Raw genomic sequence first — 15,109 nt, forward strand, 5'->3', positions numbered from 1 at the left:
GAACACGAATGAGGCTATTATAAATTTTTAATGTGTGTTTTCATATTATTTGTATCTCCTACACTATGAGCGAATGTCGAACTTATAAATGATGCTTCCAGAAATTTGAACACTAATGAAATATTGTAAATTTTTAATGTGTGTTAGCATCTCTATTTTACTAATATAAATTTATCCATAACTAACCAATTGAAGCAATCGACCTTAAACAAGTTGCAGGAAGGAAAAAAATAACTGCACGAGACATATTTTATTATGTACATATTCTTTGGCTTGCACACTAAGTGCAGCTACCAAATGGAATCGAGAGTCTAGAGTTACAGTGCACCTCAAGTGCTGGACAGAAAAACAAAAGAAAGAAAAGAATCATGGCTGGTTAGGCACGAAGTTAGATGGATAAATACAACTTGATCCTAGAGGAAACTAGGGAGGACATCAAGATAAAGATAACAAATACTTGGGTATTGAATCTCTCTGGCGGAGGAGGTCATCGAGATCATGAACTATTTTGAAAACTGAATCTGGGCGTGCAAGCCTTAATGCATTCTGAGACATTAGCTTGAGCTCTGCATCATCTGGACCGAACCACCTAGCAATAATGTTGGCTATCTCTTTTGGAGATCTACAGAACAGTCCAGCTCCATTATCCACAACATAGGGGACATTACCAACTTCCTGCAATTTCCATTGTCTTAATGTTAATAATGAAGTCAATTAATCAATATGCTATGATAACAAGTCAGAAACATCTTTTTGAACTCATATGATTAATAAACATGATTCTTCATAATCTAGTATCCTAATTACATAGATGTTTAGAGAGACATGATTCTTCAGAATCTAGTATCCTAATTAGATAGATGTTTAGAGAGTGCAACTTTTATGATATTTGATTTGAGGAATAAGATAAATGCATCAATAATTAACCTGCCTCCCTTGTTCTACCTTGATTAAAATTTTAATTGACAAATCCTAACTGGAAATCTCAGGTTTTTAAGTGTGGCCTGTTGTTTTAGTTAATTGGCCCTGTTGAAGTTAGAAATAGACCTGTGCTTTTGTTTTACTTAATTGGCCCTGTTGAAGTTAGAAATATCAGTTTGTATGACTCATCTAAATGTAACGAGAATTTAGTAAACTATGGAGATATTACTAGGGGAGTTTTATTAAATAAAATGTGTAACTATGTGAGGGCATATAAATGCAGAAAATACAAATTTTCAAATTCTAAAATAGGAATGGGTTTCTACTAAAATTTGTATATATTTAGATTAATAAATATGTTTATTTTGGAATAGGATTTTCAGAATTTTAATTTAATTATCAATAATTATTAGGTAGATGGTAAGGATTTCTCTCCATAGAATATTCTAGAATATTTTTAATAGAAAGTTGAGATTTATCTTAAAATTAACTATGCTATTTTTACTCTTTTAATTAAACTGATTAATTAAAAAATGTCATATAATTTGTATCATATCAACATGAGATCTGATTTTTTGGACATATAGTATTAATAAGTCATGGTATTCATCCATAATATTATAATAAAGTTTATTTGTAAATTATGAATTTCCAAATTTAAAATTTTTGTTACATATTTTTCAAATATATATATATATATATATATATTTAACTTGTATAATATTATTTTTAAAATCAATTAATTAATTTTTTTACTATTAATGTGAAATGTATCGCTAAATATTGTGATGTTTATCTTCATTTATCAACCATTTAATTTTGTATAATTTTCAATATAAAAAAATTACAAGAAATTTAAGAAACCATTAACTGATTATCAAAAAAATATTAACTTAATCAACCCATTTTTTTCAAAGAGTTGGTTACGCACTAAGTGCTCATGCATTGGGTGATACGATGAAAAGTGCGATGACATGCAATACTGCACACCATGCTACAACTATATCTCTAAACATCACTGACTTCTCTTTGGTATGTTGTTTACTCTCCATAGTTTATGCTAATAAAAATCCATAAAATAAAAAATATAGCATGTGGAACAAATGGGGAATCTGCGAAGCGTGGCATCACACAGTTTCCCACAGGGCATAAGAATCTACTCGCAGTGGATTTAATGGGTCATAGTGCAAGGGTTTATACTGGTTCAAAAAAGGAAAAGAAAAACATTGAAGCTTGCTTGAAGATTATTAAAGATAAGTATTGGTCGATGTAACCCCTTATAAATTCATACTGTTGTTTTGTAGGGCTGAAATTGCTACCATATGAATTTGATATGCATGTTTCAGGTATGTATTGCATATTGATATCACATATGCGAATTCCAGGGGTTTATTGCAACAAAGCTGAGGCACTGACACGATCATTGAGAAGACAATAAAAAAAAAATTGATTGTACTTCTACACTAGGCCATGACACTAACGCTATAGTAGACATCAATGCAGTAAAAAGCCCAAAGATCACTGGTTTTTTGGACCAAAGATATGCCTCGATCACTTTTAGAAAAATACGATGGAAAAAAACTGACATAAAAAGTTGGATTACCATTAACCAATTTAGGGTTGCAGTTTCGATCTTGATTTATAAGATTTGAAGCTTTGTTTCTATGCTTTGAGGTTCAAGTTAAAGTTAAGGTTTCAAAGTTTTCATTTAGGGTTATCTATTTCTTTTTTTTCATGTCAAAAATTCACTTTTTCTGGCTGGAAACTCACCCTGGGGCCTGTAGCAACAGAAACGTTTCAAAAATTTATAAAACGTTTTAGTTACATCCTTAAACGACTAGAAATGGCTTGTATACGACTTGGAAATGTTTTAGTTTTTTGGATACAGCTTGAAAACATTTCAGTGCCGTTTCCAGGCCGTATCCCTTCTGTTATAATTTCCAAAAGGGCGAAAGGCATATCCCCCACTTTACCCAGACTTTTTAGGTAACCCAATTAAGGATCAGTGAGGGTGGCTAAAATTTCATTGGCATTTTAGAAGAGGACAACTCATATCTCAAGAATATTTGGAAAGAAACGGAGTAGATTTCACATGGAGACCTACTTATGCGAGTATGACAAAAACTTTAAAACTACCACACTGATTTGCTTGGAAAATTCTACGTCTTTTGACTTTATGAATAGATTTGTATATTCAAATATACAATTGGGACCAAGTAGGAATTTGCAAGAGTCTATATAATTTCTAGAATGACAATTCTAGAAATCTAATTGATGATGAATGCTTCCTTTTTCCCTTCCCTGCCCACACACCCACACAGATGAGAGCTTAATGCACTTAAGGCTGACAATTTTCCGACAATGCTATTGAAACAAATAGGGGAAATTAATTTGTAAATTGTATGGTTGCTTGGACAACCTTTGTAGAGACAAGTGATTATCCTTAAGCTGGCATTTGATTCAACTTTCAAGTTTTCAATGGATTAAGATGCAACAAATTCCATCCTCAAAGTATTTGATATAATATAGTTAATTATTCTTTTCTAAGCAGCCTTAACACTTCTATGGGAGGTGGTTGATCATTATAGGTGAATTATATATTTGAATTTTGATGTAATCTTGTATTGTGTAATAAGTTTTGAGTTTTGATTGGACAACTATCAATATCAAGATTTAATGTTTGATGTATCATTTGGCATCTTATATATCAGCATTTTTTCCTCATTTTATATGGCGTTGTGATTCTTGGATAGCCAACTAGCGAGCAACCCTATACATTGCTTAGTATATGATGATATGCTACACTTTTCCACCATTTGCACTAGTCAGACACCTCACCATTTAACATTCTTCTTAAAGGAAGGTAGGTTACCACTTGGCAAGTACTTTAATCATTTTGCAATCATGTGATTTTACTTAATGTTTTGGGCATTTTAACATGGACTGTAGGTTTTTTCTCTCACCTTACTAGGGGGGTTAGTCTTCGACCCTAGTACAGTGGCACCACCTTGGAAAACTTGGATTGAAGTAGCATGTCCATGACCATTCAATACTTAACACTTTTCATCATTCCTCTAATTTCACATCCATCCTTCAAGTTTACTATCATCGGTTCATTGGGATTAGCAACCTCACATCCACATCCTTAAGTCAAGGCTAGAAAACTTTGCCCTCGAGGTTGATGCAGCTAAAAGAAAGGTAAAAGCATAAGATGATCACAATAAATAAAAAAAGTTAAAATGAAAAAGATGGCAAGGACATTAATTAGCGTGTGAGAAAAAAACCTAGCATGAGCTCTACCCCCTCATTAGCCATCACTCAGTTCCTAAGCATTAGATACTCCATCACATATTAAGGTACCATTGCATGTTCTAACCCTAATGAGTGAGAAGTTGACTCATCATTAAGGGGTAGATAAATGCTACATCATTAAAAGCAAACTTAGACACCTGAGTTATGCTCCCTATCAAAGCATTATAAAAAAGAAGTGGAGGCGCACTAAAGGTGTGGAAAAAGTAGGATGAGAAAAGGGGTAACTCAGCCTCCATGATTTCTCCCTCCATAGATCTATATACTCAAGATGATGGACCTCCATCAGTTGGTCCCATGACCATGGCACCTAACCTATAGCATTTCCCCTCCGTTGCGACCATAACACAAACCTATGGATTGAAGGGTTGACCTTGGACATGTCACCTCCCCTCAGGGGCTAGAAGTACCTAATAGGGTTAACCATATAACCACACCCAACAAGGTATGGAACACCTTTACAAGACTTGGTCTAGTTAGATATTTGAAGTTGATCCCAATTTGAAGTCATATTATGCCCTTACCAATTAAGTACGGTCCACTATGATGCATCTATGGTCATTGTCTCTAATGAATGGTAACTTTCACTTGAGTTTGAGTTGGTATTGCCAAGTGGTCCTTCACACATTCCATGCCTTTCACTCCACATTGATCCCCAGGTCATACTACACTTTAGAGAGCAGTGATGACCTTGCAAATGTAACATTGCCCCTCTATAGTGGAGCATTGGGCACTTTGATGAGCCTAGATTCCCAACAGTTGATTGACACCTCAGAGCACTCCCAGATGCAGAAATGTTGAACTCACTTTTCATAGAATTGGAGATTCTTGATGATGTACCTAGCAAACCCAACATGCCCCCAGGCTGGCCTTGACAATGTTTGATGGGCATGACTTGATCTAGAGTCTAGATGATGATCGTCATCCCTCGGATGACAAGGGAGAGCTTGCACTTCCGCTTGGAGCCTCAATGCTTGAGAGAGAGTGTTCCATATCATCCTTCTAGCCACCTTGGAGATGACACAGGGCACCCATAATAGGGTTTTGACACAGGGAGGCATTTTGAGGCATGCTTTGAGGGCTTCCCCTCAAGCATTGAGGTGATTATGATGATTGGACATCCATCTTGCCCATTCCATCCATTTTCAGAGCATTTATTGCCCAAAAAGGGCATGATGTCATGCTAGAGGAGAGTTTCGACCCACACTTGTGGGCCTTTATGGCTTACTTTAATGTTGAGCTATTGGATTGACTTGTAACCCATTTTCTTCATGTACATTCAAAATTAAATTTGTCATAGGGATTTTAGACTAATTTTTATGAGTGATTAACCTCATATAAATAGAGGATCACTCATTTGTATTCTTTCATCATCACTATTGGATTTCAGTCTCCTCTAGAGAGTTCAACTTAGCCTTCTATAAACTCACTACTTGTGGATATGTGATCTTTGTGGTGCTATTGCTATTGGAGATTGGTTTTTTTCTTGGAGATGACTTTTTGGGATTGAAAAAAAGGCTATTTCATGGAAGACTTGTAAGTTTTATTGCAGAATTTTATGGTTTTTCATGTGATTAATTATTACTAGAGCTTTTGTGTCATGTCTAAATGCATAGTATTTATGGAAAATATTTGTTGATAATTGCATGTTAGATTTATCTTCTTTGAAATCCATAGGGGACCTTCTAGAAAGGATCCCCTATTTAATTTCTCCCCTCACAAAAAAATAGCTAGGGTTTGTACAAGTGAAAACAACAAGGTTTTCCCCCTTACTCCAAGAATTAATCCATTATCTCTTAAATTAGCCCTAAGGATTCCATCACCCAAGTAAGGATAGGCACTGGCATCCTTGGTGTTGGTCAAAAATCCTCAAAGCATAAATATTTTCTCTTTCTTTTACTTCATAAGCCTTTCAATGCAAGGTGCTACGGAAAATCGATAGGGCTGAACTCAATTAGGACATATCTAGATGAATGTTGGAGGCAATAGGCATTGATATCTACCTTGTTTATCCATCTAAATCAAAATATAGCCTTTTGGACGGTTGACATTACCGTAGAATGGATAATGGCATCTTCTCTAAGCAATTTGTGCCCTAGAAAAACCCTAACCCTAGCCAGGGCTTCAATTTAGGGCTTAAATTGAGGATTTACCTTAATTCTATGTTGGTTACATCTTTTGTGAACCCTTTCTTTGATGTGTGTATGCCTAGAAGCACCTTTGTTGCTATATATCTTGAAACCTTAGGCCATACTTGTCACCCCTAGGTTTGGTGTATGATACACATTTCCTTTGTCCATTAATGAGTGTCTTCACCTAACCTATATTTATATCACCTTGAGCCTTATAATCTAGAATAAATTTTAGGTGATCATTGGGAAGCCTCTCTTGTGGTGCAATTCCACTAAAGGGCAGGAAGAAGATTGCTGAGGTGATAGTAGTAATCTCCCTCATTGTTGCAACAAGGTTTGGCCTTTGCCTTGTGAGGCCTCTTACAAGGCCTGCGAGATTTTCAGTCAACAAGAGCAATTGAGGAAAATAGTGTTTGAAGCTTGTGAACGTTGAATTGAGCATTGCAATTATTAGATTGTACGGTTGTTAGAGTATTTGGGTAGCTTATGAAGGAGTAAATGAAAGTGCCTGAATTTCAAAGTTAGCTTTGTGAAAATTTTAGGAAAAGTAGTTTGCAAGTTGTGTTTGACAAAATGGCAATGAAGAGAAGTGTCTAGAGACCATTTGAGAATTTATGGCTTTGAATTTCCCAAGTGGTGTTCTTGACAAAGCATATGGGGGCATGGAAGTGTTGTTGATGAAGTTCCTACCAAATTCAGTTCCGCATAAGGAAATTGGATATATATGTATATCTATATTAATTGTAACCAAGATTACATCAGATTACATCCCATTTTAGTTTAAATGTTTCTAGACACCAAGTAAGTTGAAGGCTTAAATCACTAGCAAGCCCCATAGACTCAAAATGTCTTTCTTGTTGACTACAATCCAAAAAATGGATGAGGGCATGGAGGCTTGTTTGATTGCATTGAAATGATTGGTGCTTTGATGTTGTGTAACTGACTATAATCATGGCTTGGAGGTACCCCATTTTAAAGTAAAGTCAATAAATGTTGTAAAGCCTGCTACGATTGTAGATTCCTTAGACTACTGATTTTATAATTATCATAAAAAATTACGAAGGCTTCACAGGGTTCTCGTGAAACATATCATGTATCACATTTCAAATGAAAAAACAGCTTTTTGGGTTGTTACAGTACCTGGCCCGCAATGAAGTTATTGAGAATCATCGGAAGTCCCTTAATCATAGCTTCTGCAATAGTCCCTGGTCCAGCCTACAAACATAATTGAGCCATAAATTGTATTGAAAATAATAAAGAAAACAGGAAAATCACAAGCAGACTTGTTCAAATAAATTGATGTTCTCCATCATTGAAAGATGAGTGCCAACTGTATCTTTTCGGTGATAATCTTTACATAAGGAATGATGATTGGAATTTGGTTTTGAAAGGTATACTACCAGAAGCTAAGCCATATGGTGAGGATTTTTGGAAGGAAAACTGTTTTCTCCAAGGTTTCCAAAGAAAAACTTCATGTAATGGAAGTTAAAATTGTTAGTTATTTTAAAAATAAACCTAGAACTGAGACAAGGAAAGGACTTTCAATTTGATCAAGGTACACCAATACTTCTGAAGATGAAGACTTGAAACAAAAACGAATAGTGTTAAACACATGTTCAGAATGCTAAAGCCATGGAGATCACTTCACAGAAAAATACCATGTGAAAACATATGACTGGAAAAATTGCCATGTACTACAAAAAGTTAATGATGACTTGATTAAATGAAAACAAAATTAAGCCTCAACAAACAAACAAAAACTCCAAAACATATAAAATATACATGCCTTATTAAGTTAGCCGAAGATCAAGAGGAATAAAGAGAATGAAAAAATCAAGTCAAAGATGTAAAATGTTAGGAGACGGAAGAGACAAAACTTAACATAGGTGAGAGCCAGAGATGAGCCCATGCAAGAGAGAGGATCTGAAGAGTGAAAGAGCGATGAGAAGATTAAAGGAAAGTAGATGAGGGGTTCAAGAGAGAATATGAAGCAATCAATGAGAGGAATGCAAACAGAAAATGAGGGGCATGAAAGTAAAGTTGATGTAAGTGAGAACAATACTAATATTAATACGAGGGAAGAAGGGATGGCACTGATGACAATGCAAGAAGAATGCCTCATGGTTCTACTCTCTAATGTCAACTCCATCTATTCTTGGTAATATCTATTGTAATTCTTAATGCGGTCTTACATGGGCTGATTAGGTTTCAGGCTTATTGCATTAGTAATTTGCTTCTATTTTTGTCCAAATGTTTGCCTCATGGGTGAATATTATTGTTGCTTTTCATCAACCAAGAACAAGTTCCAGTTGTGCCTTTTTGCTAGAAATTGTATCTCTAGAGGTTACGTATCAATAAGACTAAAAAGGAGGATTTAGAGTACCTTCGTTATTATGCAGTCAGAAGCCCCCATCCACTCCTCCATGTTGGATACAAAGCCCTTTACCTGCAAAAGGTCAACAACTTTGTCAAATGAAGCAATCTCATGCAGGTCCATGGGGTCTTAGATAGACAGTGATCGGGTGCGCTGTTAAGGCACTCCTTGATGTTAAGTCATCAGTTCAATTCCCCACCCTATTCGGGTGTTATTCTTGGACATGACCATGATATACCCCCACCACTGCCAAACTTACAAAAATAAAAGAAGAAGAAGCAATCTCATGCAGAATGCCCCCACAATGACCAAAGAACAGAAGTATTATCAAAAGAATTTAAAAGACCAGAGATGCCATGTTTGTAAATAGATACATCAATCCAAGAAAGTAAATGCTCTTAAAACCCAAAATCTCAGTCTGGCATGCCCGTTGCAAAGAACATGCTGCCATTACAAGCCCACAGATATTATAATTTATTTCAGTTAAATGGACATGAAACAGAGTAACTGAAAATAAGTTGCCTCTAGCTGTGATCTCGAGAGGGCTGTATTATGAACAGAATAATAAATACATCAAGCCAATGTTTCAAGACAAGTTCAGCAAAAAATCGATTTACTAAGTTCATTGATGGAACAAAATTTAAAGGATACAGGAAGTTTTTGACTGGTAACCTTAACCAATAAGTTAAGAGTAGCATCCATTTCCACACGATTTGAAGATCAAAAAATTTGCACAACATAAAGTCAATAAGTTACAGAAGGCATCAAGCAGACTATACAAACATATCCTACAATAGAGCAACTGGAAACCACCTCAATATGAGAGTGAGCTTTTAACCTTGAAATTCCAATTTTTAGTATATTTAGAAAGTTATCTCTGACTAAAGTTTAAACCATGCTGACCTTGCTTGTTTCCTTGTATAGAACTTCTGATGACAGTATATAGAAGTTAATAGTTACAGAAAAGGAAAAGAGGAAAATACGGCACTTCAGCAACAAATGATTAATAAAGAAAAAACAACCAGAAAATAAGAGTTGATTTAAAAAAATCGACCTCATTTGAAGGAACAATGAGAACAGTCATATATATCAACTGCCTATGTTCGAGGCATTCATTTTAGGGAAATACCTGCACTGCCATTTTCCAGTGAATTGACTGCAACTTGCTGGAGAGCACTTTGTTTGTACCACAAATAACAACAAGCTGACCAATGGACTTGCCTAGTTTATCGTCATACAGCGTTTCCTCAAGTGCCTGTGCGGTTTCCTCAACTGGACCCATGCCTTCCCCTCCACCCACCAATAAAACTGCAGGTAAATTCTCATCCATACCCAATTCCTTCCTGAGTTCGGCCTGAGGTGTGATAAACCAGCAACCAAAACAATGGAACCGCTTACTGTGTTTTCCTTGATTAAAGAAAGTTTCGAAGTAAAATTTCAAAGAGAATGGAAAACAAGATAAGATTCTATCTATTTACAACATAAATCAAGATACTGTTAAAGGAGATAAGGCAATAGATGACCTTGGGGTTAGTGGCCTTGCAAAATGATGGCCGCACAGGTAAACCATATACACGTATTTGAGAGGGTCCCAGACCTTCGTCTAATGCCCTTTTAGCCACTTCAGTAGTTGGGCAATAGCATCTTATTACATTCTCATGGAACCTGCATCGAAGTAAAACAGGATAGCAATCATATTGGAGGAAAATTGAATAAACTCCGACAATGCAAAAACACTTTTAATTGAAAGATCTGAGAACATCTACATATATTCAGAGATGTTGCACCATGGAAATAGGTATTTCTGAAAGATAACAGAATAAGAGAAATGCATTAACCTACCATGTGGGATGGCAAGTGTTCAAATCAGTGATGACTGTTGTGAACAATATATTTTTTGGCAGATCCATTGACTTCATAATCCGTATTGGAATATGTTGCATGAGGGGATGCACACTTACAATGATATCAGGCTGGTACTTCCTCAAGCCCTTTTCCACCTTTCTACATGTGAAAAGCAGATAAAACATTCTAATTACAAATGATAGCAGATTCACCACATTAGCAAGTTTTAAATTAAATCAAGCAGAAATTATAAACAAAAATGTCACAGAACTCTACTACCACATAACTAAAATTTTGTAACATTCGGGTCACACAGGCCATAAGAATTTTCCACCTATACAACTTGAAAAAAAATTAGAGTTAAAATCCTCAGATGTAGATGACATCAAAAATCAACTCAAGGCACTGGATAAAATGGACTGGATGGTGGATGACCAATGCCTATCACTGGTCAGAACTAGATTTTGGTAACACGGGACATATGCTCAAATGCCATTGGGAATGTACACTAAAACATAATAAACCTTGGTCTCTAAACTTGCCACCTCACTCTCAAGCGCCAACCCCCACCAAGCTAATTTTCAAGCACAGAGTTGCTGAAGAAAATGCCAAGACAGTGCCTTAACTCGTACCTTACACATATTTAATGAAACAATTAAATCAATTTGGTATGAAGTAGTTCCCTTGCATGTTTTCTAGCATGTTAAGGCTTGAAGATGCTTCAAGCCACACTTCTTTTTTTTTCCCGTTGGTTTGACAAAGTACCCCCTCCATGTATCCTATAAACCATATATATCTGGCCTGTATAAATGGTCTGGCATTGTGCAACCTTATGATAACACCAAACTCTATGCCCTCCTCTGATTTTGTTTTGTTTTGTTGGGAGTTGGAAAAGTTGAAGGATTAAACCCAAAAGGAAAAAGTTTGAGAACTCATACTAATGTAAGTGTAAAAATCTGGGCAAATTCTGTTGATTCTAAAAATGCTAACCCCACAATGTTTGGGGATACTTTCGTAAAAATATTCAAATTTAAAACATGGAAAATTAACTTATTGCTAAAATTTAACCCTAAAATTTTCCTGAAACCCAACTCCATGCTTGTGAGGCACTTACATTCTCATCTAGGTTTGAGAGGTCAGCACCAGCAATAACTCCTCTGGTCCCACTTTTTTTTCCTTAAATCATCTTGACTATTTTTGAAGAATCACTTTGCATGCTAGACAGTTTGGAATTTTGGTCCTGGTTTTCTTATATTTTATAGAATACAACACCGGTGGAACTACTTGCAAATCGATTTCAAACACCAAAACTCCAGAGGCCAGAGTTGGTGATGAGACTTGCTTTCATATTGCTTGTATCCTCCAAAACTACGGGCATATGGGTGACGCCTCCAAAGATTTGAACACGGGTGGGACTACTTGCAAATTGATTCCAAACACCAAAATTCGAGAGGCTAGAGTTGGTGATGGAACTTGCTTTCATATTGCTCAATTGATAATTAGGGCGAGAATTGATTGCCCTTTTCTAGTACAAGAAGATGTTAAGAATTTGAATTTGTGACCGTAAAGCTCAGGGATCAAACAAAACAACAACCTTATTTGGTACCCACGCCTTCCCCTGGCTTGGAAAATTAAGGCCTCGGTCCCTCGATATGTATCAAATCAATTCAATACTACATCAATTTGTTTTTTGAATTCTAAGTAGTGAGGAGACGCAAGCAGACAACGATCAAATCAATTTTTCATCCCTGTGATCCACATTCGTTGTATCAAATAGAAGGGGGATCCTCACCTAGCAAATAAGGCCGATGCTGCCACAAACTGAGGACAATGTACGCAACGAGGAATGGTTCCATGAAAAGCCACTTTCCACAATGTCTCATGCCTTACTAAGAAGTTATAGCTCCTGGATATCTGGTTGAATGGCCAAGGTGTATGTTCTTTAAACAAATCTGTCACATAGACCTGCAAAAACAGAAGTACCAACAGCATTCACAGGCTATGTTTTTAGAAAAAAATATAGTCAAACTTCACATAAATAGATAACATTGGCCACAAAAGTGCAAAGAAAGAGATCGACAATAACCCACATCATCTGATAAACACAAATCCATTCCATTGAAGAACTCAAATAAAATGGAATCATACAACGCGATTTTATTCATACTGACCCTGTATTCATCACCGAATTCGGTCCTGAAGGCTGCTTTAATGGCTTCTGCAGAGGCTCTGTGACCACCCCCTGTATCACTCATGAGAATAAGAACAGTCTTGGTTCGTTCTGCAGCCAATTGCATGAGCTCCATCGTCTGTAATATGGTCAATTCTTCCTTTTTAAGCTTCAACCTTTCAACTACAATCTGTCTTTGATTTATCAATGCAATTATAGCTGGCGCTAAGCAGATGAATTCGTTTGAGAGAGGATATTCTGTGTATGAGATTTGGTACCAGTTTTATTCGTAAAACCCAAAACAGATTGAAAACTCGAGTGCAAGTTAAATCATGCTGTTGCTTGTTGGGGAATGGATTAAAATCCCAAACGTTTTATACTAAAATAAATAGCTCCACACGTTGGTAAACGAATGTTAATGAGTTTTCGCTCCCACTCCATCAAACTTACGGAATGGAAGTTGGAGCAGTTCTAAAGTCATAACGTATATTCTTCCCAACATTCCTGCAAAAGGAACCTACACATCATTTGGAAAGGAGAGCGAAAGAGAGTTGACAATGCACGAGTATGGCAAGTTACTACTTGCCTTTGCCTTTGCCTCTACGTTTGCTGCACCAGCGGTGGAAAAAAGGGTTGTGATATAAAATTCTCGATTGTGGCTTACATTATGCCGGACTATGACATTCAATCCACGTAATCCACCTTGTTCTTACAAAAGGGTTGTGATCTAAAATCCTGGATTTTGAATTAGGGGCTTAAATTATTCCCAACTGTGACATTCAAGCCACGTAATCTGCCCTGTGTATGACTGGGACAAATTCATTTGTGATGGGTTTCCACGTAATTCGCCCTCTACGTATCTTGCCAGAAGTCCTTTTGTGGTTGGTTTTTCCATTGGAAGCGTTTGATGTGAGGACTTTCCTTCAATTGGGAAGGTTGTGATACAAGTACAAGTTTTAAATGAGAATGCTTCATGGGGTTGTAGTCCATCGTGTCAGCACAACTCATCTTCTACTATGTATCTTTGGTTTACCATTATCAAATACCATTTTTTTTAAAGTTGAATTTGTGACTATTTTAAGTAAAGAAAAAATATCTCCTCAACTATTATCTACATTTTTAAGTAGAATTGGTTATTTTAAAACATAAATTTAATTATTATATTTATATATAATTTGAGATATTTAAAAAATTATATTTATATATAATTTGAGATATTTAAATTAAATTATGATATATGTTAATTTGAAATATATATTTTTTAATTGATTTATAAAATAAAGAATTTGTATTTTAAAATTTGTTGTTTTTAAATTTTGGATTTTTTAAAATTGATTTTAGAAATTTTGAGCTTTTGAACAACTGTTTGAGCATTTAATTTGGGTGACTTAGGGCATCTAAGATGCACCCAACTTGGATCACACCAGCGCTTAGCATGGCTGGATTTTTTCCCACGAAGTTTAGAACAGGTGACCTTCACGGACTACTCTACACCCTGTGGGCAATTTTTTAATTAATGTATTAAGTTAAAAAACAATTTTAATATTTGAGAGTTACACTCTTTAAAAGTCCTGTGGGCAATTTTTTAATTAATGTATTAAGTTAAAAAATAATTTTAATATTTGAGAGTTACACTCTTTAAAAGTTGATAGTGACTCGATCCACTATAGGGTCATGTAGAATGTAAAAATCACATCAATCTCTAACTTGTGAAACTAATAATGTTTTGAAAATATATATAGAAACACTAAGAGAATCAAGAACTTTGGCCTAAATGACCCATAAATGACAATATAACACTTGTTGACAAGAGGGGAAGTGTAGAATGTAAAAATCACATCATTGTCTTACATGTGAAACTAATAATGTTTTAAAAAAATATATAGAAACACCGGGAGAATCAAGAAATTTGGCCTAAATGGCCCATAAATGATAATAAAACACTTGTTGACAAGAAGGGAAAGGTCCAATTTCTACTTGATGTTCATATTTATTAGTAGATTAGTGATCAATGGATGTAACATAATAATATCATAACATAGAAAATAATCACCCAGTAGAGGATTGTAGTAGATTATAGAGTCTTATAACTTTACAATGAGTTTGGGCTTCTGCTATGTTTAGTATTGTAATCTTACCATTTTGAAAAGAAGAGAATTATGATATGTTATTTTGTAAAATTCAATGTTTAATGGTATTGTGAAGCATTTCGTGAATAATATGTTTATTTGTTTGTTTGAGCATTAAATATTAGAAAAATATTTAGACTCATTGTTGCATTGTGGTAATAGTTATTCCCAATGTAAGGCTATCCAAGGTAAAATTGACTGTGAATGATATTGTGAATTGAGTGTTGAA

The 15,109-nt window shown here is 35.3% G+C and overlaps 1 protein-coding gene across 1 annotated transcript; it reads right to left on the reverse strand.

The window, feature by feature from the left end:
- Positions 1-223: 223 nt before the first annotated feature.
- On the reverse strand, positions 224-13,405 carry LOC149242042 (monogalactosyldiacylglycerol synthase, chloroplastic-like). Its single transcript, XM_089367622.1, has 8 exons — positions 12,753-13,405; positions 12,374-12,546; positions 10,579-10,740; positions 10,260-10,401; positions 9,866-10,090; positions 8,746-8,808; positions 7,503-7,577; positions 224-675 (listed from the first exon to the last, which is right to left on the reverse strand). The coding sequence occupies exons 1-8, from the start codon at positions 12,885-12,887 to the stop codon at positions 436-438; spliced, it is 1,215 nt and encodes a 404-aa protein (XP_089223748.1). The 5' UTR covers positions 12,888-13,405; the 3' UTR covers positions 224-435.
- Positions 13,406-15,109: the final 1,704 nt, after the last annotated feature.

Source organism: Pinus tabuliformis, chromosome 8, assembly GCF_031772625.1.
Source record: "Pinus tabuliformis cultivar Carrire ecotype Pingquan chromosome 8, CPIR1, whole genome shotgun sequence".
NCBI classification, from domain to species: domain Eukaryota; kingdom Viridiplantae; phylum Streptophyta; class Pinopsida; order Pinales; family Pinaceae; genus Pinus; species Pinus tabuliformis.